This window comes from Aplidium turbinatum, chromosome 2 (assembly GCF_918807975.1).
Source record: "Aplidium turbinatum chromosome 2, kaAplTurb1.1, whole genome shotgun sequence".
Classification (NCBI taxonomy): Eukaryota; Metazoa; Chordata; class Ascidiacea; order Aplousobranchia; family Polyclinidae; genus Aplidium; species Aplidium turbinatum.
In genome coordinates, this window is record NC_137473.1 from 20,191,398 (window position 1) to 20,218,326 (window position 26,929).

Consider the following 26,929-nt stretch of genomic DNA (forward strand, 5'->3'; position numbering starts at 1 on the left):
GGCAGTTTTAGATATCAAAGAAAATGAAGGGGTGTACCAGGAAAACATTTATACTCTATAGGATTGGCCCATGATACAAGAGAAGGATCCACAGAGGATACAAACTGATATGCATAGTGAATCATTTCACTTGAAGTTTTGAAATAATGGTTTCTAAGAGTGATTTTAAAATTAGCCAATGCGAATTGATTTAATTTCGGACTCCTGCGAAACGTAATTTTACCGCCTATTAGAAAATGTGATTTTTTTTTTTAGAAAAGTTGTGCTAAGCAATGAATGAAATTTGATAAAAATAAAAACTTGAGAAAAAGACAAGAATTTGTCACTAAGCTAGGACTTAACAATCATCTGAGATGGATTTAAAATAGAAGGGATGTACCAGGAAACTTCTATAGGATTGGCTCATGATGCAAGAGAAGAATCCACAGAGGATACAAACTGATATGCATAAATCAACAAGCGAATAAAAAAAATATTAGTAACCTCTTAAGTAGCCTACATGTAGCTCCACACAAAGTGAAATTTGCATGACTTTTGGCTCTTTTATATTTCGTTAAAAATAATGACTAAAATACAATTCTTGACTAAAATACATTATCATTTGAAAAGACATTATTAAAAGTAATTACGAACAATGGGCAGTGTGTCAATCTTCCGATCTTTTCAGCGTATAGTTACTTTTAATAATGTCTTTTTAGATAGTAATAGATTACGTTGCTTTACAATGCAGTAACATGGACATTGTCATCACAAATGATAAAACAACTTGAAGCATATGAAATTCCAATTTACAGAGAAGAATGGTTAACATTTCATGAAAGGATGAAACCACAAATGAAGATGCAGGCCTACTATTTAGAATACAGCCCAACATGGAAATTCTAAAAACAATTAATAAAAAAAAAATGAAATATTTTGGCCATAGAATTCGCAATACTTCTGTTCAAAGACAAATATTACGGTAGAAAGAACAATAAACAGAAAACGAAATCGGAGCAGATCATCAAGAATTTGGACTAATGATTTTTAACATTGGTCAGGACTTGACTACAAAACTGCAACAGAAAAATCTCACAACAGAAAAACTTACAGCTTCATTGTCTCCAACCCTCGACGAGACCAAGGAACTTAAATGATGATGATAACAAACTTAACAAAAACAAACTAAGCCTCATAACATCAACAACATGGCGTGAAAATTCATTCAAACTAGATTAAAGAACTATAATGTGATGACGGATGTTTCAGTGGAAAAAGGGGCTGGTGAGATAAATACTTTTTTGAAAATTGAAAAAGACCGTTTTGCCTCCTATACTGACAAAGACAACCTTTACTTAGTGTAAGAAAATTGTCACGTGACATACTACATTTACAGTAGGCCTAGTATGGCTAATTTTTCTGCAGATTTAGTAATTGAATTAACCACCAACTAGAACAGGACACTGGAGTGCAGAAACATGAACTGTCGAATTTGATGAAGACAGTGACGTTGGGAAAAACCTCGTTGTTGGTGTTTGGCTTCGAGTGCTTGAAAAACGTAGTTAAATTCAATGCGTTAAAGTTTTGAGTGCTTCCATTTTTGTTGCTGGATTAATTTTTATACGGCAGTCTATCAAAATTTTCAAAATTCAGGATTTCGTGACTATGTACACATACTGTGCAAAACATGAATCAATCGAACTTCTCTTTTACAAAGTTGACGCCCTTACGAAAGAGACTATTTTATGCAACAAAATTTGTTAGCAACAGTAACAACGTAGAAAGATATAAATCATAAGAAACATTAGATTTTTATGTGCAGTAAAAAACCGGTAAAAATAAAAAATATTAAAAGCCAGTAACGTTAACAAGGGTATGCAGATGTTGTTTTTGTACCCGGGTAAGGGGTGCTTCAAAGGGCCTGAAATGTTTCCGGAGAGACCGGAAAATGGAAAAAAAACATGGGATATCATTTAAATTCTGTTGTGATATGTACCCCTGCACATAAAGAAGTCTTATTTGAGGGACCGGGTCTACGATTGCTACTGGGTTTAAATTATACTATTAGTGGCTCTTGAAATTGCTTCTTTATGAATGCTAGTTGAGTTAGTCCATGTAATAATCCATGTATTGGCTACATAGCGTGACATAACAAAACAGCCTATTTGTTAAAGTATAGCGACTGCAAGTCGAACATTTAATTTCTAAGATACAACAGCCTTCAGGATAATGATCTTCCCTCTGCAATCCTTTGCATCATTGACCAAGTGGCCGAAATTAAAATGGCGTCTTTTGTCAAGGATACATCCCTTTCATTTGGCTACCGCGTAATGGTGACGCAAAAACTGCTGAAGCGCTGTTGGGTCTTATTAAGGCGCTAACCAATCAATTAAGCTTTATAGCAACCAGCAGGCGGGCCTGGTACCTTCCCATCCTTCCTAGGACAAACGAACAACTCTGCAACGCTGGTTCGACGTTTACAGACAACAAAAAAACGCGATTTTCAGCAAAGATCTCGCATTTGCCTGGTTAACATCAAACTTCGTTTACGCGAGCGCTTAATGGCGGCAGCCGCCTTTGAAAGGGAAGATCTCCGACATCAAAAGAAGCGGCGATAGTCTGCCTAAAATATCAAAAAAAAAACTTCAGCATTTATTTAAAAAGTTCTAAGGCTAAAGATTCCGCGTTTTATAGATTCGCTGCGTATGAAACGTCAGAAAACTAGGCATTGAACGTGGATGTGTTTCCAACCCAAATGTGCAGTTTATTTCTTGTGCACGGTGCCCCGCCTTGTTGCGAGAACATCCTGCCCAGCTTGTAATTTAGATTTCAAATCTGGAGCAGTGACCGATGGCGTGACGGGTTCGCATTCCTGGGCCGACCATGATGCAGAGAAAGGCTTCGCACGCGATGATCCGAGCCGCCGTCCATCCATCCCACTGGGATTCAACACTCGTTTCCATTAACTATGCAACGTCATCATTGTCTATTGTGACGACACAAGGGAAGGTTTATAACAGGACGAGCGTGTGGGAGTTAGTTATTGTAAACAAGAAGGTTCCAGGCCGATCGTTGAAGTTAGCTTGATTCGATTATAGCCGGCAACGAAGGTAGAAATGGCGCTCATTAAATTAGTCGATAATTCAAGTTATCCCTGATAGATTATTAAAATAAAATAAGAATTAAAAACGGAAATTTAAAAAACGATCAAATTGTAGGCTAGTTATTGAGAAAATAATAAAAGATGAGGATTATTGGTTGAATAGGAATTTTTTTATCAATATTTTTCAGTGAAATTAAGATGTTATGAGTGTTCTGAAATGAACGGCTTTCTTCGAATATTTGGCGTTTTAATTTAACGCAAAATGTTAAATGTGTAACGTAACAATAGCATAAGATAGAATGAGGTTGTTCACCAGGCATTTAGTTAAATGAACGTTCGTTTGCACCATAAAAACGCATCTTGTTATTTAAAAGCATACAATAATAGCCTAAAAGCCATCACCCAACGTGGTTTCTCAAAAACCGCACTCTTTTTAACTTACATTGGCTACATTTTGAAAATTATTTTTAAGAGTACAAATGGAATGTATAGAACATGTTTTATCATTTAGAGTTAAATCAAAACAATAGATATGGGGGTGCGCTTTGTTATGACGTCACAACAAGTCATCAAACTCATTAATCTTGTGTAACGAAGTTGCAAATAAAATTACTGAAAAATTATTCGAGATATTTCAAAGAAAATTTGTTGGAAACAAAATAATATAGAACTAATTTTCTTTTAGCATCTGCCACGACTTGCAAGTTTTGAAAAACGCCTTGCAAAAGCATTAACTTATTGAATATAACCATAATTACTTAATAACTTGTCTTTGTAATTTCATATTAGAATTAACAATGTCGCCAGGTCATTGGAGTCAAAATAATATTTTGTACCTTTTCTAACAGATATTCGAGAAATACAGTAGACATGAAGATCTCACATGGCCCTCTAATATACAGGTTTTTCTTGGCATGAAAGATACCCAAGCGACAAGAGATTTTTCCGTAGATGGCTTGCTGAACACACCGAAAGAACATATAGTTTCCTTGCCACAATTGGAACGTCAGTGGTCCGCAGAAAATTTAGCTTTGACCAATCCTTTCAGAAAACCATCAGTACAACCTACAGACACTATATTTGTTGCTTTAACGATGAATGTGCAAAGCACGAAATCTTCTTTAGTGGAAAGGGACCAAGTAATGAACGAACAAGCTCAGAATTTTCCGGATCCGAGTGTGCAGTATCCTCCTCCTGTGTCTATGTACAACACATCTAGTCAGCATATGACCCTGCAATCTCCTAAGATCCATGAGCCCAGCAATAGTGCTCCACAGTGGCCTACCAGGTGCGAAAAAGTCCCCGTCTCGCACGAAAGACCCAACTGGAATCCAGCTTTTCCTTCTTGCGCATACAAGCATCATTTGGAGGGCAGTACGTGCGCTAAAGAATGTGTTTCAGAAAACGAGGCTGTTTATTCTAGAACCAAGCACGTTGAAGATGTAGAACAATCGCGATCTGCAGAAGTCCCCCAAAAGCCTGGTTCATGGGGTGCCCCCAGTGACAGAGGTGAGATTTAAAGAGCAGAAATGAAATTTTCAGCAATATGTTAAAATGGCCCAAACATAAAAAAAGCAAACAATTAAACGAAAGCAAAAGTTTGCACAACAAAACCTGACTTGTGATTGATCAGAGATATCAGAGATCAGATGCAGTTATTCTGATAGCGATAGCGTAAAGTAAGATAAAACTTTTGGATAGAAGAAAAGCAGAAAATACAAAACAAGTTCTTGGAGAATACATGAATAGAGATATTATGTAATATGAATATTAAGAGATATTCTGTAAATAACGAGACGGACATCCAAAAAGGTTTAAATAATACTATTTCAGTTTCAGTTTGGTTTCTTCACCAATTTATTAATTCAAAACATCACAATTGGTGAAAGAAAATAAATTCTCACTCCCAAAACGTCAAACCGCAAACTATTTGCTCAAACCTTTTTTCACATTCGAGCGCCATTAAAAAGGTAGACGTATCAAACCCGCAAGACTTGTTATCGAACCAGACCTGCACGATACGATTCTTTACCCGATTAACGTGTCCTGTTGTAAAAAAAAACAAAAAAAACAAGCAGTGCCGCCATTTTGTGGGATAATTTTTTTGTACTATAATGAAGTGGATGAACATACACTTCGCATCGCGTTCATAAATTATAATAAAATATTTCATAAAGATCACACACACAATGGTTAAGCCACTATCATGGTATGGAGTTAATTTATCATAGGAAACTTTCAGGTTCATCTCCACAAGGGGTCACGTCAAATCCCAGCTCGAGTCCAATTGATGACGTCACACAGGAATCATCCGGAACTAATGTAAGAAATAGTCGCTTTGTTGCCTTGTAGTTGAATATGTTATCGAACTTTCAACATTGTTTTCGTATAAGTAATCTACGTTTTTTGATGGCTACATTTCTTTTTATTGCTCCACATTTTTCCCGAACAATGTTTAGATGAAATACAGTCGAGGTAAAAGTAACTTTAAGTAAAATTCACTCTAAATCAATTGAAGTTACTTGAAAAAAAAAATTTAATGGGAAAGTCCATTAAGAACAATGCAATGTCTGACTTCAACAGAAAGATTAGCATGTAGCCGTTCTCATTTAAATGGCATTTCACTTGAAAACTGCTAAATAGAAATGACACAGTTCATCTATTATGTTGAATAATTATTTAGCTACGACTATTGTCATGGGCAGAAAAATCAGATATGTCATTATCTGGTATCTTGGTATCAATGACTGGCCTTCTCAGTAAATTATGAAACTAAGCAAGAAGGCTTTGCTGCGAAAGAAGACTTTACGTTAGATTTAGAAAATAAAAGGGTAAATAAAACAGACCCAAATTGTTTAATTCAATCTGAGTAGATAACGAAATATTTGAAAAGACACATGGCGATAAAAGCAAAAATAAAACAGTTATTCTCCTAATGTCGATTTTCGCGCTGTGTCTTACGGTTACGGATGTCCAGTAGTTTTCACAACGCCAATACAACTTCCATTATTTTATGAAATAAAAGTTGCAATCTTGTCAGCCAATATTAAGCATATAAGCAATCATTGTTATTTAAATTGGTTTAAATTCTTTGTCGGTGGTTTTAACTTAGGAAGCTTTTCAGGAAGCTTCATAAATAATTTGAAATATATGGCAATTAAATCCTTTTTTTTAATTTTTTAAATCACTAATTTTTATTTATATGTATTTTGCTGCCTTGTGGGGGAGGAGCTGTCAATCAATATTCATAGGAACTGTTGCTGTTCGTACCCGTAATGGCCGGGTCAACTTTTTCTTTTGCCACAGAATAAAATTCCGTAGTGTCGAGCTGTAAACTATCATGGATAGGTAGGTTATAATTTAAGTCTGATCTATTTCTGATATTATTTCGAAAGTAATCTGAAATTTCCCTTTGATAATATTTTGCGCGCGCCACCACTCAGATAGGTCACAAAATGATGAAAAGGTTTAATCTCGAAAACGATGCGAAAGTCGCTGAAAATATCTCATAAGTTTATTGTTTAGAACCTAGTCTGCTGCCAAGGATGTTTGATACGAAACTGTTTTTGTTTTTATCCAGAATTCTCCAGTTTTAGTTTTGCTTCGCTTTGACAGACAAACACTTTCATTCCATCATAAACCTGAAGTAAAAGAAGGTGAACATTAATATTGTAGAAAGTGCAGTGATATTGTAACAGCTTGGATCTCCGCCATATTTCTTGGACGGTTACTAATCTCTATAAAGCTTAAGCGCTCAAGAACTGTCTCGAAATTAAACGTTTTATAAAATATTTTCAAAACAAAACATTGTATCTATATTAAATAACTAACTTATTTTTCAACCAACTTTTTTACCAAAAATACTATTAATGAAGAAGAGAGTGAAAGATTTCACAAAGATAGAAATTTTATAACTTAAATGTTTAACAAACCTGTTGACGCATTGTTTTTTCTGTCAGGCTATGTTGATAAATTAAAGGAAGTGCAAACATATTCATAAAATCGAAAAACAAAGTTATTGGCACAATTCATGTTAAACTTTTGATGTTGGGAACCAATCTTCTTTTTCTTACTTAGTTATTCTGACCTTTGCCAAATCGATTTTATTACAATGAATGTTTTTTAATCGCATGCAAACAACTCGTTATAATGAGAGTTATCGAAAACCTATAGGCTCGTCTATAGTTCAACAGCAGTGAGATGCAATACGACGTCAAAAATTCTAAATACATTGACAACCGGAACATTTTCATAATTATGTTTTTTTATAATGGAAGATGGGCCACATGAATACAGTGGCGTAGCTAGAAAAAAAATTGGGGGGGAGGGGGGCAAATATTTGATGAATTGAAGAGAATGATTTTGGACATTGATTTAAATTTTAAGACATCGCCACGTGATGTACAGTGGCGTAACCTGGTGGGTTGAACAAGGGAAGCAGTAAAAGTGGTGGGAGGGTGGGGGGTAAGAGCGTGCCGAGGGCACGCGTGTTCTAGGAGGTCCGGGGGCATGTTTCCCCGGAAAATTTTTGCAAAATCACACTCTAATAATGGATTATAGCGCTTTCTGGAAACACTTTTAGGGTAATATTTGTATGAAATTTATTAGCATATAAACAGCTATTAACTTATTAAAGGTAGCTGTTACACACGAACGGGCAAAAACTGCGGCTAAAATTAGAGAACACCAAAAAATACACAAAAACCCAACAGAGTAAGCAATTCTGAAATTGCTTCCACAGATTAGTTAAAAGAAGCGTAAATCGGGTAAAATTTGCGCGATTTACGATTTGCAAAATTTATTGGTGTCCTCCGTGTGTCTAAAACAAGTTATGGGGGGTGTTAATAGTCAGATGTCTTGGAAAACGATATAAATTTCTACAAATTTTATATTTTCAACAAAGAGCTCAACTTCGAAATCCAAACTTTGAAAATTTGGGGGGTGCCATGGCCTTTTTCACCCCCCCTGGCTACGCCAATGCATGAATACGTACTGTGGGCCGTATTCTGGCCCACGGACAGTATGTGGCACGCCTCTTATACAAAATCCAGGAAAAGTTTAATATGGAAAATAAAATGGCAATTCTATAACTAGCAGACCACCCTTGAAGGGACTTCAATACTTAACAATCTTGGTCAATCAAAAGTTGAAAAGGAAAAAAAAATATCACAATCATTTATTCTGTGTTTGTTTATACTCGATAGCCTACCATTGTTGGCTACAATTTATAATTTAGTGGATAGGCTACATTTGTGCTCAACAATTCATATTATGCTTGCAGTTAACCAGAAAGAATACATTTTGTCTGAACAGGTAAATTATCAATTAAACATCGTCAGTTCACCAGCCTCAGTTTTGCTGTTAAAAAACTGTTTCTATCCTACAAGCATCGTCAGCTTCGATGTCAATCAAATAGTTTGCCTGAATTTGGTTGGCAGAACCAGAAAGATTTCATTACACTTTTATTTGAATTTCTAAACTTTACAGTTTTAAATTTGGCAAGGTTATGACGTTGAAACTAACTTTGTATGATATTGCATTGTAGAACTCTGAATACGACGCCATTTCTTATCCAAGCATGACCAATGGAACAAAAAGTCAGCACGATATTTACAACTCGTTTATGTCTGCACAGAGTCAAAATGGGGAGGATAGCGTTGGCCACTTGGGGACCCCCAGAAAGAAGCAAAGAAGGTAAGAAGCGTTGAATGAGTTTCCTGGATTCTGGGTTAAAGATACTCACCGAAGGGACAGAATGGGCTACTAATAGGCTACTAATCAACAATAAAAACTATCATATTATATTTTGCCCCATTATGGCAACATAAAGTACACTGCGATCACAGATGCATCAACAAGCAACTGAAAGCAGCGGAAGGTCGTGTAGTAGTAGTGAGTTAGCTGCTTCCATTATTTTGGCGTGCCATTAAGTGTCTTGACAAGGCACAGTCACGTGCTCTTAACCGATGTCTTTCGAGCATGAAGTATAATATAATCAACAAATTTTATACGCAAAGATAGTTTGAAAGCCTTACTTTACCTTAATTGCCTACAGTTACTGGATGTTAAACCTGCGGTCATGAGTATAAATTGAGCGGTGTTCAAAACAGTATGGTGACTTCAAAATAAGGCTGAAGCAAAACTTTAGAATGAAAATAAATATTGAAAACGACGCATACAAAAATCAAACCTTTTGATTTTTTTAACAACGAAAGACACTGAACTGCATCTAAAAATAAAAAAAACAAATCTTTAGTTTGCCATAATGCTTTCATTTTGTGGTGTATTAAATTGAAGTTTTCTGTTCACCGTTCCATACAGATATCAACAATGTTTCCCCTTTTTCGTTTAAATGTTGTTAACCGGTTTCTCGGCCAAGTGATGAGACATTTGTCTGTGACATTTGAAGTTTGAAAGGGTAAAGGGCGTTTTGCATATATAGCTATCTTTCTAAGAAAAACTGAAATTGTATTCAAAAGTATTAAAATTACAAAAATATAAACAAACATTGCGATATACTCTGTATTGTCTTAAACAATGATGACTTTCTTTGCAGAACACGGACGACTTTCAACAGTGGCCAGTTGGCAGCGCTAGAACGAGTCTTTGAGCGCACTCATTATCCAGACGCGTTTGTCCGGGAAGAACTTGCTAGAAGGGTTGGTCTCAGCGAAGCAAGAGTGCAGGTGAGATCATAATATATTAAAGATAAATTTCATGCTTTATATCAAACAAATATCAAAAACAAAAATTATACCAAATTGTTTTATTGATTCGCAATCGATGCTTGAAAAATACAAATTGTTCGGGAAACAACGCAACGTAGATGTCAAGTAGTCTGTTGCAGAGAAGAAGCCATGGTTCCACAATCCACATACTTGTCATAGCGAGTGGTCCCCGAAATATCATAAATACAAAAACTTCTGACGGGCCAAGTTGTTTACTTTCCGCTTGATGCTTATTGCAAAAAACAATTCATTTCGTAATAAGCTAAGGCTACGATATGCTTATCTTGTCATATTTCAAAGTTTTTGGTCTCTTAGTACGTCTTATAATTTACAATCAATAAAAAATCAACCAGGTTTGGTAACTACAATAAATTTTTGTAGTTACCAAACCGGGTGGATTTTTTATTGATTATTATACGTTTGGTTGAATCCTTTTAGATGAATCCTACAATTATTTATGATTAGCAAATTCCAAAACACCGAAAAGCCAGAACTGAGGTTAAGAGTCTACAGAAACCTTTTTTTACTATTATAATTTATATATTGTATCATGGCCACCTAAAGATACGGCCTGATTTGTCACATTTTGCATAAATTTCCTGGTTTTTCTCACTTTGGGCAAACGTTTAAATAAATTTTTCTAAAAATTAGATTTTTACGCTTTCTTTATTCTTTTCCCCAGATGACACAATAGGTTTTAATATTCTCACATGTTGAAAAACAAAGAAAATTTGATTTCGAAGATTTTAGTCAGACTGTTAATTTTCAATAACAGTTAATTTTCAACTGTTAATTTTCAATAAAAGTCTGATTTTGCGTTTTTCAACTTACTTTTTCTCATATGCTACTGCTTTCCCAAGGCAACAAAAAAGTTTTATGTCATTAGGAAACCGCAAAAAGTAAAAACATCTCAAAAAATGTCAGTCAAGCACTAGTAGTAGCTGTAATCAAAATCTGCAAAATGTGACAAATCAGGCCGCATCTCCAGGTGGCCATGATTGTATCTGATTGTATCCATGATTGTTATGCAAAAACATTTTTTTAGTAGAAACGAAGTATCAGAGAAAGACTGCTCGAAATAAAACAAAACTATTTTTCTGGAAGCGAAATAATTTGACTCGAAATAAAGTTTCGCTTTTTTTCTAAGAAAATGTCAAAATTTTTGTAACGCGAAAAATTCGCAATTATTTTAAGAACGCAGCGTAGTAGACAAGCAAAGAGCCAGATCCTGAAGCTATCAGTGAGGCCATTTATTTTGACAGTTTATTACAGCATTTTGTTTCTGCTTAGTTTTCACTTGAATCTAACATGTCGGTTTTAATCTATTTCACTGAGCTCCAACAGTAAAAGTTTGGTAAAAACTTTCAAAAAAAGTTTTGAAAAGTTGTTATTGACAGTTTGATGAGATCATAACTAAGATAGAAAAGTAGATGAAATGTAAATTTAATTGCATAATATTATGGATTCAATCCACTTCGGCAAATACTCGTAAAATGACGCTTTTTTTCATCATCGCATCGCATTCATTCCATACCTTTGGTTAATCGTAAACCGCAAAACTAGTTGTTTAATATGATACAAATTATTTTAACAATAGTATTGAAATTTTGATAAAAATTAAATCAGTATGATTGTCTTTTCGACAAATAGCTCAATATAAAACAACTTATCTTAATAGGGACAGCAATAGTTAATGTTTTCTTCAACAATTCATATTTCAACAATTCCGTACTAAAAATTTTCTTCTGCTTTTAACTTCATAGTATCTACTGATGATGACAAGTTTCAGAGTTCTATTCTAGGCTGCACCATGGATTCACTTTCCCGACCAATAATCCACGATATCGAATCCCTCACCAACTTTTATGGAAATCTAAGCATACTTTTTTATTTTTATCGATCTACTTATTTTTTCGGCAGGTTTGGTTCCAGAATCGTCGTGCAAAATTCAGGCGAGCCGAGCGCTCCCTATTGACCGCCCGCATGGCTATGCGTCATCCATTGCATCATCATGTGACGTCAGCAGGTATGACGCGTTTATTCCCAACAATACCCATCAATTTACTATCGATCATCATGACAGGCTTATTGCAATATGACGTCACCATTTCGATAGACTTGTTTTCCGAAATGGTTCGGTTGCGGTGCAACACAGTAACTGATTTTGTATTTGGCAGTAGTACGTCCACTTTTAAAAGTTGATAATTTCAACTTTCCACCTTTGCGTTTGAAGCTACTATGCTTCAAATACTGCAATAGGCTATTGCGTATGTAACTTAAATACATGACCATTTATAAGTAACACGGCTTACAAGAGATGAAGGCTTTATAGCGCACCTATGTTTGTACTTTAAATTTTCCAACAATGGAACTGAAGCGGCAGTTTTTCAACAACAGAGAAGCGAAACGTAAGCTGTCTTCGGGCTCATACACCTTGGAATAACACTGGACACTGGACAGATCACTCACATACTCCACCATCCACAGTTGCTACGCAAATGGCTCAGCTTTACTGGAGGCATTCGGCAACACAAGTTGGGACAAGGGGCGCTGTACTCCAGGACACAGCAAGACTGGTTTATCGCTGCTGAATATACTGCACACCTGCTTGGTGACTCAGTTTCAATATTCAAAACGGGACAGGGCTTGGCTGTAAAATCACATTTGAAAATTCCTAAAGCAGAAAACAGTGACGTGTCATTACCTCGGATCTTCAAAGAGGGGAAGGACTTACAAAAACTATTAGATACAATGTGAATCTGGAATAAGTTAAAAAAATGAATGTCGTGTTTAGAAACAATTTTTTTTAAGTTATCAATTTTTTCAATAAACCAGAGTTTCTTAAACTGAGGTGTTTGCACGTCTTGATGGCATTTCACTGATTGATTATATCACTGTAAGTTTTATGAGTTTTCAAAAGTTTTCTTTGCCTAGGTTCCATTTAAAATCAATTTTAAGAGTGAAAAGTTTTATTTCATCTTCTAGTAAAAACGTAGGCCTATGTATATCTAAAAGACTAAAAGTCAGTTCACTTGAAAAGTGGTTCAGACAAAATGCGTAAATTTAAAGTTCCAGACAACAAAAAATGGACTAAAAACAAACAGGAATTGTTTCCAATGAATCTTAAATGTTGAGGATCATTACAACACATCGCAAAAGGAAAGTTTTATCAAAAGCTATTCAGTTTTAAGAACTCCACACTATTTCTATTTTAACAGACAATCCTCCTCCATCCTGTCTGACGTCATCCGGATGCAGGAGTCAGCCTATTCTTCCCTCCATAAGTGACAACATGTTGACACGTCACAGCTCCTTGATCGCACACGGATCGAGCAGTTTTTGTGACGGACAAATCCCAATTGTGCCTCCAAATCATTTCTTCCAGTGGTAAGCATCGAGTTGTGCAGAAAAAAAGCGGCACTTGATAAGGCATAAATTATGACACGGCTGGAAGTAATTTTATCTAAACTGCAGGATCCACATCTAGCAAGCAATCAAATTCTGACGTCTGATACCTCAGCGATATTGGACACCCACAAATGTTCATGCTAACATCGATAGCTCAATTGGTTAGCGCGTCACTTCTGGAACGAAGAAGCTTCAAGATCAAGCGGCGCTGGTTCGACTCTCGGGGTGTGCGCTTGAGCAACGTACGTTAAGGACTGCTCTCCATTCAGCGGCACCTAGTGGATGGAATAGTTCCCCGGCAACAAGACTTCAACAATCGGAAACTTCACTCTGTCAATCTCGGTGACCGGGCCTGCGTCAGTGATTCAAAGCCTCTACAAGTATGCGAAACTGCCAGGATTAAGCTCTGCAAGAAGCTTTCCCAGTCCGAGGATAAAAATTCAATCAATCAATCAATCAATCAACAACAACATTTGTTTTATGCTTTACCACTTAGCAATCTATCGTTATATTCACTTTTTACCCTTATCGCGAAGATATCCACCATTTAAAATTCCCACCATAAGCTTTTCACCCTTTTCATTAACAGTGTCGGCCTAAAAATCTTCATGCATTGTACAAACATGCGACAACGCTTATTTTATGCTTGACCACTTGCTCAAACCTCAAACTGCTGGTTTGTTGCCTCAGGTCCCCGCCTGCGATGAAACCATTTCCTTGCTCTACCGGTGCATCGATGGGCGTTGAACATCCCGCGTACGTTGGAGACACTTTCTCTCAACTCAAGATGCAAGGAATGGCTTTCCAGGGCGGATTTCTTCAGTGACGCAACAGCAGGATGTGTGCCAAAATCAGCAACACGGGATGAAGGTCAAGAGGTCGCAGATAAAGAGCCCAGCAGAAGCGAACTTGAAATTGAATTAAAACCTCTCAATTAAGTTAGGAGTAACCGCAATTTTTCAGGTCGTGTTCATTGCAATGCACACCGCTTGAAACGCGAGGGACTGGAAAAAACAAGAGAGAAATATAATGCACAGTCAGCTGTATTAAAACACGAAATGTTTTTTTTCATCGTGGATGCCTGAAGATCTTTAAAAGTTTTTTAGAGCTTTTGTTTCCATTGGTTGTTTTTAACTGTGTTTATTTCATTGCAATTTGTGTAGGCCTACGTCACAATCGAAATCTTTTCAATTTGTGCTTGTGACGATATTCTCGCTATGTTGTATAATTTGCTGTGACGTATCACGCATTCACCGCGCGCCTTCTCTCATTTGTGAAACAGATTTCAAGATGGCTCAATCTTGCATGGTCGCCCTTTGTCGAAATAAATAGTTGGCCCTGTAGGTTATAATTGGCCTGTTTTTACAACTCTCTTCTCATTACTTTTTCTTTCAAAATTAATTAATTCAATTGCATATAGGCGGCGCCTGTTTGACATTTACCTGACTTCCCTAAGTTAATGCTGTGTTTGTGATGCCGTAGTTGCGCATAGTGATCGAATAGTTTTTGTTGGCTTGTGATCACGTGATGCAGAGTTCAATTTCTTAATAAAACCTTTGCTCGTTACGCATCGTTCCATGGACGAAAGGTGTTTAATAGGAGTTTGCTTTATCAGAATCGAGTGTTAGGGAAGACAATGAGAAACCTAACTACGGCGCTTGCTTGTGCTCGTTGTGTGAGCCTCTGGAACCGAGGGTTCATATTTTTACTACCTCAGATTTACAAGGTCCCCAGACTACACTGGAAGGCTACTAGAGAGCAGCCAGTCTTTGGTTTTATCATTGGAGGCACGCAGACCTTCCACTTCATTCGGTGGCTTGAAGATGGTACAATCGTTGATGATGTGGTCTGCGGCCTGTGTCTCAGCAATACATTCACAAGAAGAGAAAGAGGTCATTTCCAGTTGGTGCATGGTTGAGCGGAAAAAGTCCGACCCCGGTACGAAGACGGTTGAGGCACACCCACGCCTGTGTCTGTGATGTCACGGCGATGAGGCGGATGTCGGCGTTCAACTTGCACGACTCTGACTGAACAAATTAAATAAAGAACATCAGTGGAAACACATTATGTAACTGCTACACCTTTTTTGTGTTTGAAGAACAAATTTTAAAATTTTGAAGAACATCATGCGTTTGCTTGGACTTAAATTTTGTCTTCGAAAAACCTTAATTCTTAAGTCCCAAATAGCAATCGAAGTATTTACGTAAAGTAAAGTAAATTAAAAGTTAGCAAGGTATTAAAAACTAATTGCTCCCAACCTTCATGTGATCTCTAATTCATTTAATGAAAAAAACTATGAAACATGCGGACTCCTAACTTTCTCAAGACCGAATCTTATATGAAATAACAGCATTTGAAAAATATTGTAATCGATTTAATTGAACATTTTCTCTGGCATAACATGATACAAACAGTGGCGTACGCAAAGGTGAGTTTGATATTTCAACATCAGAATTTATTCCGCACATCACATTCTTTCGCTACTGTTTTTGCTTCTCAGATGTTTGACAAGTCAGCCCAATATTTGACATCATCTCCCCAAGTTGGTCTCCCTTGCACCTCTTTCCTTCCACCATTTCTTTCCTTCCACCTTTGTCTAATCAAAAAATACAAAGCCCAAAATGTAGATACTAAACTCATGTTCAGAAAAAATGTTTGCTGAAGATATGCTATGCTGAAACATATGTTTGCTGTACATGAGTTTAGTATCTGCATTTTGGGCTCTAGAGTAATCAGGCGTTCCAACCATTTTGTTCCTAAGACACGAAACAGCGTATGTCAAAAGTTTGTTTCGTTTGATAATTATTAATAATCACAGTGTTTGTAGAGACTTTAACATTTTTGACCTACTTTTTTCTGTTTTAGAGTAAAAGCAAGCCACTATAACGAGTATTGAAAATATCCATTTGCTACGAGATGCAATCTCAGCGTAACTTACAGGAAAAACGTTTTCGTTGACCTGCGCTACAGAAAAGACCGGTCAAATACCACGTGCAATATTTGTGGGTAGTGGATTACATCTATAATAATATACATTGCATTGCCCAATCAACAAACAAATTGTTAATAATAAAACGCAACGTCAGTGAAGGCTTCTCGGCCATTTTGTAACCCTCATCATTAGCACAATCACAGGCCTACGTTTTACCGCTGTTGCTAAATTGACTTCTAAAGAATTTTGATACATTGCATTTGTGGAAACTTGACTTTTGTGTCTTTTGATTGTTTGGGTACCAGAGGTACCTGAATAGCCATGATGGTCCAATATACAGAAGAAAACGTCTCGAGAAGCCCTGTCTTTTAGCAACGAAGCTCAGTGGATTAGATGCCTTCAAAATTAGGAAAATTTTCCAAAGGGGTTAGCCACTGACATTTGGCCCCAAAGTGAAAGCCGCTATTAATGGCAATGTCGAAAGGCACTGCGAGTACTGCCACATTAAACAAGAGCGTTGTATAAGAAAATAATGGTCAAGATGGTTTCCGCAGCCTTTGCTTCCTATTTGGAGTCGGCCACAAACGTTTGTTTTGGACAATTTTAACAATCTGTATTTTTTTATCTCACTCTAAGTAGGCCATGTGGTAAAAAGTTAGAAAATGCAATTTTTGCAAATTTTCAATTAAATTATTAAAAATAATTGCAACGGTCAGCAGACATTTACAAATTGAAACAAATCAGGCCGAATCTTTTGGTAGCCTCGACAACTATCAGGCACACGGCACACCTAATAGGCTATAAAGATATAGCCTACTTTTTATTCAAATGACACATTTCTATCGATAACCGTTCCGTCTAACATTGCACCTGACTTTGCGAAATTTTATTACCTTGATTTTTTCAACGAGAAATAGTATTCAAATTTTCAACGCGTTCCATTTCTTCAACAAGTGGCCGTTTTGAAGTAACTTGTCCGGATTCAGGGAAACCAATGATGAACGCTGCTGGATTGACGTAACAGACAAGACCACCAATCGCCTTGAGAATTGAAGCATTTAAAGCTAATAACCAACAGGAGGAGAAACGTTTATTAAAAGCGTTTTTCTCGCACGCAATATTGCATTTCTATTGAAATACACTCAAGGCCTTCTATTCTAAGAGTTTAACATTAATGCAACGTATAATCACATTGTTTTGGCAATTGCAGAGGACAGTAGTCTCTCCCTACGATTGTTGGCTCGCACTCGTGAGTTTGATTCAATTTGATAATTGTATTACAAGTTATTACAGGATCACGTTTAATATTTGGTGGATTTGATCTCTAAATCAACTTTTAATTAATTTTTCTTCGAAACACAAAAAGCAATGTAATTCTCATGAAGGGCAACGATTATTATTAATATCAAAGTAATATGTTTTCAACACATGCTCTACTCGACCCTCGACTCGACGGTAGGAAACCTTTGTTCGACTGGTCACTCGCCAATTTAGAAAACATGTGAACATCTGAAGCTCTCCAACTTCTGTATTTGTGTTTTGAAACTCCCTTAATATCTTTTTGAGTGGCTGTAGGCTACCACAAGTGGAAAACGAAGAAAAACAATTTGTTCAGGACTAACAAATAGATTACATAAGTATGTATGCAATGCACTTAATTTTGTCTCAGTAAACTTTTGTCCGAATTGAAACCTTACTTACTTGTTAACCTAGGCTAATTGTTTTATCAAAACATAAAATTTCCCTCACAACATTTTTTTTAAGCTTTTGTAAGTTTAGTGTAATTTTAGAAATATCAGAATCGTCAGGCAAATGACCAAAGTTGTGATAAACGTATATAAAGAACACTTTCAGTGCCAAAACCGAAAAACTCTTGTCCTTTTTGATAGCCCATGATGTCACAATGGCTCTTTTGGACGAGAATATTGCGATTTTTAGGTCCTAATTGTTTTTCTTCTGCACCAAAAACGACCGTTATTTTTTGGCGTTTAGAATTTGGTCATAACTGTTTCAGTCAAAATTTAATTATAACTTTTTTGCGTCATATTCAGCAACGCCATTTTCAATAAGCATTTGACTGAGTTTTCAGAGTAGTAATCCTGAACGAGAAACCAGTAGCCGTAGCCTAATTTGTTTTCTGGTTAAAGCCTGGTAGTCTATCTAATACTTTGTTTGGAATAATTAGATAGCGTAATGGATTATGGTCAGAGCTAGATAACCGAATTGTTTTCTTGGAAGAATTAGGTATAGCCTAATATACAGTATGATGGTCAGTCAGATACCTTAGATTTGTTTTCCTGAAAGAATCAGACATCCTTTATTTCTAAGAGGTTTTCTGTAAAAGCGCGGTGTCTTAGTTGAGTTGTTGAGATATCAATTTGTTTTACTGTAATTTGATAAATTTTGTTCAATTTTACAGATGTAGAAACTACCGGTACAGTTTATGTAAAAAAAAGAATGCAAACGAAGCCGGGGGTGACGGAAGCGGGGGGCAGGGGGAGACAATGGTGCTCTTTTGAGGTCATGTAAGCTACTGCACATTTTGCAATATAACAATTTCTTCTATTCGCTTTTAGCCTAATTATAATCTTTCATTTTTGTCTCAAAATAATTTTCACGTCACAAAATTCTGTATCACAGTAAGTTACATTATTATAACATAGTATGATGCCTTTCCGTGCCATTGTTCTTTGTATACCGGACACTTGTATCATTACTCGATAATGAGCTGATGAACATAATCCTATGTTATCTTAAAACTATAAAAGAAATTGGCCTTTGAGCCACAAAAGTGCCTTTTTTTTATAATCCTGTCCCCAGTCAAAAATCGTTCCGGCGCCCCTGAACGAAGCAGCTCTGTTTGTTTTGAATGCTGATATAGACTCATGTCAGCAATAACGACTGCGATCTCAGTCACCTCAGAAACTGTGATTCTGATGAAAATGACATCAACATCAATGACGTTGCTGTGGATGATGACAACAACCTGTACCACCAAGAAAGAATTATTTCGTGACAACTGCAGATTTTCAAGTTTATATGTCAAATAAAACATGCCAAAAATTTTACCTGTGAAATGCGACTAGCCTTAAGTTTGTTACAGGTCAAGCAAAAATAGAATTAGTCAAAGAGAGCTGAAAAATCTAGTAGCTTAGCTTACAAGCGCACTATTTCGAAACAAGAATTTCGTTGCGCCTGCGTTAGTCTATTGATGACGGCGCAAAAAGTAAGCTTGTGTTGTATTCAGTTGGAATTGGTCCAAAGTTTGATTAGCCCAAGTTTAGTCACAAGCAAATTACAAAAAAAAGTTGGCCTAATATGGTAAAAACCGTTTTAGGCTATTCAAAATAGGTTTCGACCAAAGATTTTTTTCAGTACACCGCAAGTTGCATATTTATAAAAGTTGCTGGGCAGTTATTTTTAACATTTTGTAGTGTAAAACAAACAATTATTTCCAACAACTTAATTGGATACGCCGGAAAATATAACGGATATAATTTAACAACACTATCGTCTGTTTTTTAGGCGGAGGGAAATCACCTACGATTAATCAAAATAGTTGGCATTGAAAGTGGTAACAGTGTTGTTTGTTTATGATTTGACTTTGATTAAAACGCTTCATCAGGTCTTATTTATTTTCTTTCATTTCTTTTCCCATTGATTTTATCATGCCACGCGAGAGAACGCATATTTTTTTTAAATTCATTCTTTCCTGATGTGGCTCTGGGGGAAGTTGTTATATTTGAGAAGTTATTGATATCCTTAATTTCAATTTGTCGATTTTGACCTAATAAATTATTTTATTGATATCTTCAGCACTAGATGATTGAATCTATTCTCACCTCAACTCTCACACCGATCCATTAATCGGTTGTTTTGGAAATCGAATAAATCATCAACTTATGTGAATACAGTGGTGAAGTTTGACAAACTGAAACCTAGGCGAAGAAAGACAAGAGGTCAGCGGTTCATAATGCCTGGAATGATTGAACTCAATGAAAGAGCATTTGAAGTGAGCTCACGCTGCCTCCTGGGGTCTAAACTGAAGCGAAGCTTTACTGTTTTGGCATCTCTGCGTTGAGTCATGGTCACGCAACGCGATATCTATGTTTCTAGCAGACAAACTTTCCAATGCGCGGATTGCAAGCCGGTGCCCTGTATAGTCATCGGTCGGATGTCTATTGCTAAGCGATCAACTCGTCGCAAGAGATCTAAGAAAGCCCGTCAGGTTGACCCTCGCCCTCAACCATTAGCAGCTCGCGGGGCGTCGGTCTTCCTTGCCAAGGCAACCACACAAATCCCTTGGCTCGACACAACTAAAACCAACTCAGCCTAACAATCGCATACAATAACGCGGTCATTAAGAGGTCATGACATGTTTGAAACCCAAAAACTTAATTGCCGCGGGAAGCAAAACTAAAAACCTGAAGAAAACAATACCAAGATAAGTTTGGATATGAAGTAATAGCAGGATTTATAAAAAATTGTCAAAACACTCTTATTTTCATTCAGTTCACGAAACAGACTCTGCTCAAGGTTTTCTTTTTGCATTATCACAAGCGAAACAATGGTATGTTTTGTGACCAGTGGAAGCTTCTTCTTGTTATAGCAACAAGGACGTTCAAAATATTTTTACTACACGTTTGTTTTATCGTATCTGGAATTGTGCCAAACTGTTAAGTGAATGGCGACACAAGTAAGCCAATCTGAAGCATGCTATCGATTATTTTGTGCGTTGCTGAGAACCATTGTGTATCTTCGATAGGTGTCGAATTGACTTCGAGAGTAGGCACGCTTCTGTCAATCGATACATTGTATTTCTATGTTGCATGTGATCGGAAATAGTTAACATGTCTGGTAATTATATGCAATGTGATTACTAGCCACACTAATCACTCCTGACACTGAACACCTACCCACGGAACATGAGATGACAGAGCAAAGAACTATAATGCCTGATATTCCTTATGTAGTAGGCAATGCGACAACCAGTATCGTTGACAGGGAGGTCCAGGGGCACTTTTGGACTAGAGATAACTTTAGGGGCCCTCAACTGTTCCAATGAGCCCGTAAACTTAAATATACCACCGCATATTGAGGCCAGAAAATCATTGGCACAGGGTCCGAATTATCCTCTCAACAAGCCTGGCAACAACAAAGTAACATAAGGAAGGGTTGAAAAAGTGATTGGATAGAAAACAAATATACTCTGGTCTATTAAAATTGTGGTTTGCATTCCATGAAGTAAGAATACAGAAAAGGAAATGCGATAACACAAAACAGTATAAACTGCGACAATTGGGAAATACAACGAAGTTTTATTGATTGAGTTTTGACAATCCAAAGTTTTGGCAATTGTTTGGTAAACCAATAAAAGCATAAATTTTGAATTCAACGAACCCACCCGATCTTCAATTTAAATAATACAGCACGTGCTGCACGTTTATGTCAGCCAACATCAATTTTAAATTCAACAGACGTGGAATCAATGTAAAAAATGATTTGCTGGCCGAGGTGGCACGTTATGAGTGTAACATAACTGCAACTTGGAAGCGCTGGAAACGTCGCAGGAGCGTCACATTACGCTAACTACACATCTGCTGCAGTTTAATGCATTCTGCAGTATGTGAACAAACGATGTGCTGTCCTTAATTTAACTAATGCCATCAGGCATATACTTAAAATAAACGGTAGCCACTTTAACATGACTATTCTCGATAAGACGTAATGACGCCGTCAACCAATCAGAACATGAAGTGGCTACCATTTAATTGTGACATTCCTATAGCACTCAGCCAGAGAGTTGAAAAAAGTTGATCTGTATGTGTATAGGAATCAAACCCATGTCATCGAAATGTATTCCTGAGCCCTAACCCTCTATAGATGCTATGCTGGTTACGGCGGAACGTTCTCTGAATTTACTTTCTATCAGAATTATTTTTCGTTTTTCTCTGTTCTACCTCCTTCTAATTGGTCGAAGCGCTATTTTTTTCTGTACTCCTGATTGGTTGATTACTTCGAAGCTTCACTGGCTCTTACAAAAGTTGTTATGTTAAAGTAGCTACCGAGAAAACCAGGGGGATGGTAAAGAACGTTCTTGCAATGTCGCATAAATGTTGCTTTAAATTTTTGAGTAAACAACGTTGCAGGAATGCCAAAACAATGTGTTTTGGAGCAACACATAAATATGGAAACAAGGTAATTACAAATGTGACCAGTGGCCGCATTTGTACTCTTAGACCCATTTTGGCTCAACATTATATGTTTGTAAGCAAAACAGTTTGCAACAGTGTCTATTGTTGAATAAAGGCTGGTGGCACATAGTTGTCATAAAGGCTATAGGAGCACTTTGATTGAGTAGCTACCACTTCTCGGTGGCTCTTTTCACTGAAGGAGTGAAAATTCTGTTTTTCCCAATCCGATGTCAGTGAAGAAAGTAGGCTATGCATTTTTTGCATTGTGACGTTTTAATGTTCGATGCTCTTGCTCTCTAGCGGTATATAAAGTTCATTTTGTATTTTATATTCACCGTAGTGTGTCTCACCATACCCTGCCATTTTTTATTGAATAAGAAAGCTTCTACCAAATTGTTGTCTATGTTGTATTTTGTTAAGTTGTTAGCATTATTTGGTTGCACCAAAGCAGATTTCTGAATGTACAAATTCTAGGTCGGCAGGCATTCGCTCATTACTTTACTTTACAATGTTGTATAAATTTGATATTATGTATTTGCTTTCTTGGCATACACTTGTATAGCAAGCCTTAAAGCAGTCGGCGGCCATCGCGGCCATGGCCGCTAAGTAGTGTTTGAATGACTGCCGGTGCTACCTTTTCAATCGGCCAAGTTTGGCCGCCGGTTTGTTCTAGCCAATTATTTAATTTTGCAATAGAATGAGCGTAGATTAACTGTCGAAAATATGTAGTAGCGTGGATTAAATGTCGAAAATATTGTAGTATCAAAGAGTGACGCAGAATTAGGTCAGCGCGTTGTAATCACCACTGTTGTATTGTGCGGGAACATTTGCTATTGTATACATGGAATATATCCAGCTGCGATCACCAGCTGTACCCGCGCATTCATCAATTGTGCGGAATGCGCGAGTAATAGCGTTAATTACCGTGACGCGAAACCACAAGTCGCAGGTTTGTGATTTTTTGCATGATTATAGAGCAGTACTAGACGAACATAACTGAACAAAAACAAGACGAATTTTCCGCTAGTTAAATGATCTAGAACAAGGGTTCCCAACCTTTCTACGATCTCGTACCACTTGGACGCTTTATACTGCCAAGCGTACCACTTCTTGCAGAACAACTAATTTGATCGAATCATATTGTATTCAGGAGAATAATATTGGCGTACCGTACTAAATTAACACTAAAGCATCACAACTAAATTTAATGAGGTTTTTGTTTACTGTCCACCAATTGGTCGATACCCGGTGTAAATTTGCTAACAGCGCATCGAAAGTCAGTTCCGGGCGCATCTAGTCGGTTTCGATTTTTTGACTTGATGTTGATCATGACTGAAAATCCCTGCTCGCATTCCCACGTGGAAGGGATAATCAGTAGCTGTGGAACTGCATGGGAAGCTAGCGTTGAATATGAAAAGGCCATACTGAGCCAGAAGTTTATTGGAGAACATTCCTTGTAACTGTTATTGAACATTTTATTCCGATCTATTTTTAGCTTACAACTAGTATTACTCAACGCTATTTCTAGCTTAAGCTATAAAACAGTAGATGATATCTATCAAGAGCAATCATTTGACATAATTAGCGCCCACTGTCCCACAGCGTTGTAGGCCTACCACTTTTCAAAGCAACTGTGCTCCTTGTTGACAATTGACATGACCTGTATTTTGAAGATCGTAATGATACGAAAAAACAAGAATAGTTACCTAACAATAAGAATAGGCTTCGGGAAAAACTGTTTGTAAACAAAATCAGATAAACGAAATATAAAGTTGTTAATTCACGTTTTTGTGAAAAAAATAGAAGCTATCCGCGTACCACCTGAAAAACCTTCGCGTACCACTAGTTGGGAACCCCTGATCTAGAATAAAGTTTTCAAAAAACTTTTGCGCATTTGCCTGTTTGACTAAGTCTTGTTTGTAATTCCCGATGTTTATTTTAACAAAGTGTTAATCTGAAGTGCTAATTTGCAGCGGCTGGCTATATTGTCGTTTTTATGTCGATGCAATGTTGTCGGACATTGAATTGTTGTTAAAAAGGAGAACTAGGTTAGTTGAAATCCGAGGGGAAAACACGTGTCTTCATAGTTGAGAAATGTTCCCGCTGTGGGTTAGTGACTTCACACCCTCAATGATGACATCATAACGGTATAAATGGTCAGATTTTATGAAAGGCGGATTACAATCCCGATAAAGGAGTTATTGCGTGGTACAACGATTCTATTGTAGGACGTCGCCCAGACTTCAACAACGCTAAGTGATCATTTAAGCATTGTAGCAAGTTTAATGCTATTTACTTGTGCTATCGTTATTTGTATTTTGGCCTTCAAGCACGCAGATGTGGCCGCCGAGAAGGAGCTCCCGGTAGGCCACGATGGCTGCCGGAAAAAAATACGAGCTTTAAGGCCTGTATAGAGCATGATACTCCTGTAAATCAGATCCTTCCAAAGAAGAGAACAAAGAACTAGGCTACATGGGTTTTTGAATTTAGTATCCAAGTTTACACTAGCGGTTTCTAACATTTTATGACTTAATTAATCCTCAGAATTGTAAGCTAACAGTAGGCCTAGTCTACAGTATAATACGGCTTATAAACGCACGCAAAACTATTTGAATAGTATTGTCTTCAATAATATGGCGAGTGAGCACATGTTTCATAGTAAATTGTACATCTTTGATTTGTATCTTTCGCATTCCTTGTCAAATACCGAATAAACCTGATACACTAGGCTACCGTAGCCTACTTGATTAATATTTTGAGCATTTGCACTCATTTTTAGTTCAAGTAGCGTTTTGTAAATAATAAATTCAGGAAAAAATTCAACAGAAATCTGTAGTATAAAATTATCCTATGACGTCACCAGTAATGACATTGGGCAGTATGTCGAAAAAAACTTGAATTATTAAGGACTTGGTGACATAATCAAATATACACTAAAAGGCAAAGCATTTCGGCTGCAGATGACTCTTCCTTTGAATAAGGTTTGAAGGTAAAAAAGTCCGAATTTTTGTAATCAAAATCGCTTCATAGCAATGGTAAACAAGGGAATTGTTGGTTTTAAATTTATTTTAGACAAACCTTTCTCAAAGTTCTATGAAAATATTACAAGCTCCTCATCAGGCGCGGATCTAGGAGTTTTTTTTTGGGGGGGGCCAGAAAATTTGAAAATGAATTGAAAAGAAAGAAAAAGATAAAACAGATGAATCAGTGGCGTAGCCAGGAATTTGGGGGGTTTTGACGGCCTGCGGGCGAAGCCCGACGGCGTGTTTGCTAAAGGCGACACCCAGCGGCGGGGGGTCTGGGGGCCTCCCCCAGAAAATTTTGAAAAATTACTTTGAGTTTGGTGCATTCTGAGAGCGTTTTCAACAAAAATGTGGGTATAAATATTCCAGTAAAATGGTGCTGTCCGGTGGCACAGCAAAACGATAAGATCATGTTTTCTTCGGCATTTTTTTCGGTAATAAAGCTAAGTCTCTATGTTTACTTGTTGCTAATTCCTGGCTGAGATGTTTGAATGTTTGGTATTTGCAAAACTCGCTCTTTTAATGCAGTTTCGCTTAAAATTAGGCAAACGTTGTTTTAGAGACATAGAGACTGAAAGCATCATTCTCAATATCGTGACGTCACACGCGTGCCAAAGGGGGGTTGTAACCCCCAACCCCCCCCCCCTCCCCCTTGGCTACGCCACTGTGAACAATGATACTACGACATATACGATATAAAATAGACATTAAAACAGCCATGTTCACCAATAAATTTTGCTGGAATAAAAATCGCTAAGCATGCAAAGTAAACTTGAAATCTGGTTTAAAACCCTGTATGAAGTGTCCATGACCAATTGGATATTTGTATGTTTGCAGACATATGGCCTACGCCCTACGGTAATTGATTGAAATTATGATGAAGACTAAAAACTATAAAACAATTCAGGTTTCAGATTGTTTCAACTGACGTCATTTGGCTCAGCGTTGGTTTCAGCTGAGCCAGCTCCAACAAATGTTGCTATTGATGTATAATCGATGGATAATTTCAACCTTAATAATAACAAAAAATAATTCCCCCCCCCCACCCCGGGATAAGTTAAGTCCGCTGTGGGACTAATATCAGCTGTTTAGAAGCATATCAAACCATTCAACAATTTCTCACAAAATTTCGGGGGGGGGGGCCGGGCCCCTTGGGGCCCCCCCATAGATTCGCGCCTGCTCCTCATTATAATGTAAACAATAAACATGCAATAATTGTCGTTCGTATAGAAGCCGGGTCTAGATAAAGAAAACCACAAGAACTCAGTCACCTAGTTTGAATTAGGCAATACCGTTTAAAGAGATGAAATTGCTTTAAAATCGTATTTTGATCAATTCAACATGTGAACTCCCAGTCTTATCTGGCTTCAGAGTGAAATAGATTTTGGTGGCCAATGTGACGTAATACCAAATCATAAAAAGAATTTTCACAATCTTGTGAAAATTTTCTGCCTTTTGTCTTTCCCAAATCTGTCGACTCAGAACAACCTACGATTTACAAATTGTCTATAGCAGCGACTTGATAATAATCATAGGCTGACAAGTTGAGGCGTGACAGAGGT

The 26,929-nt window shown here is 37.1% G+C and overlaps 1 protein-coding gene across 1 annotated transcript; it reads left to right on the forward strand.

Annotated features, from left to right (window-relative positions):
* Nucleotides 1–3,996: 3,996 nt before the first annotated feature.
* Nucleotides 3,997–14,784, forward strand: LOC145788414 (uncharacterized). Its single transcript, XM_082600182.1, has 7 exons — nucleotides 3,997–4,591; nucleotides 5,325–5,404; nucleotides 8,628–8,776; nucleotides 9,639–9,768; nucleotides 11,731–11,836; nucleotides 13,029–13,197; nucleotides 13,909–14,784. Exons 1-7 carry the CDS (start codon nucleotides 3,997–3,999, stop codon nucleotides 14,042–14,044), a joined length of 1,365 nt encoding a protein of 454 aa, XP_082456308.1. The 3' UTR covers nucleotides 14,045–14,784.
* Nucleotides 14,785–26,929: the final 12,145 nt, after the last annotated feature.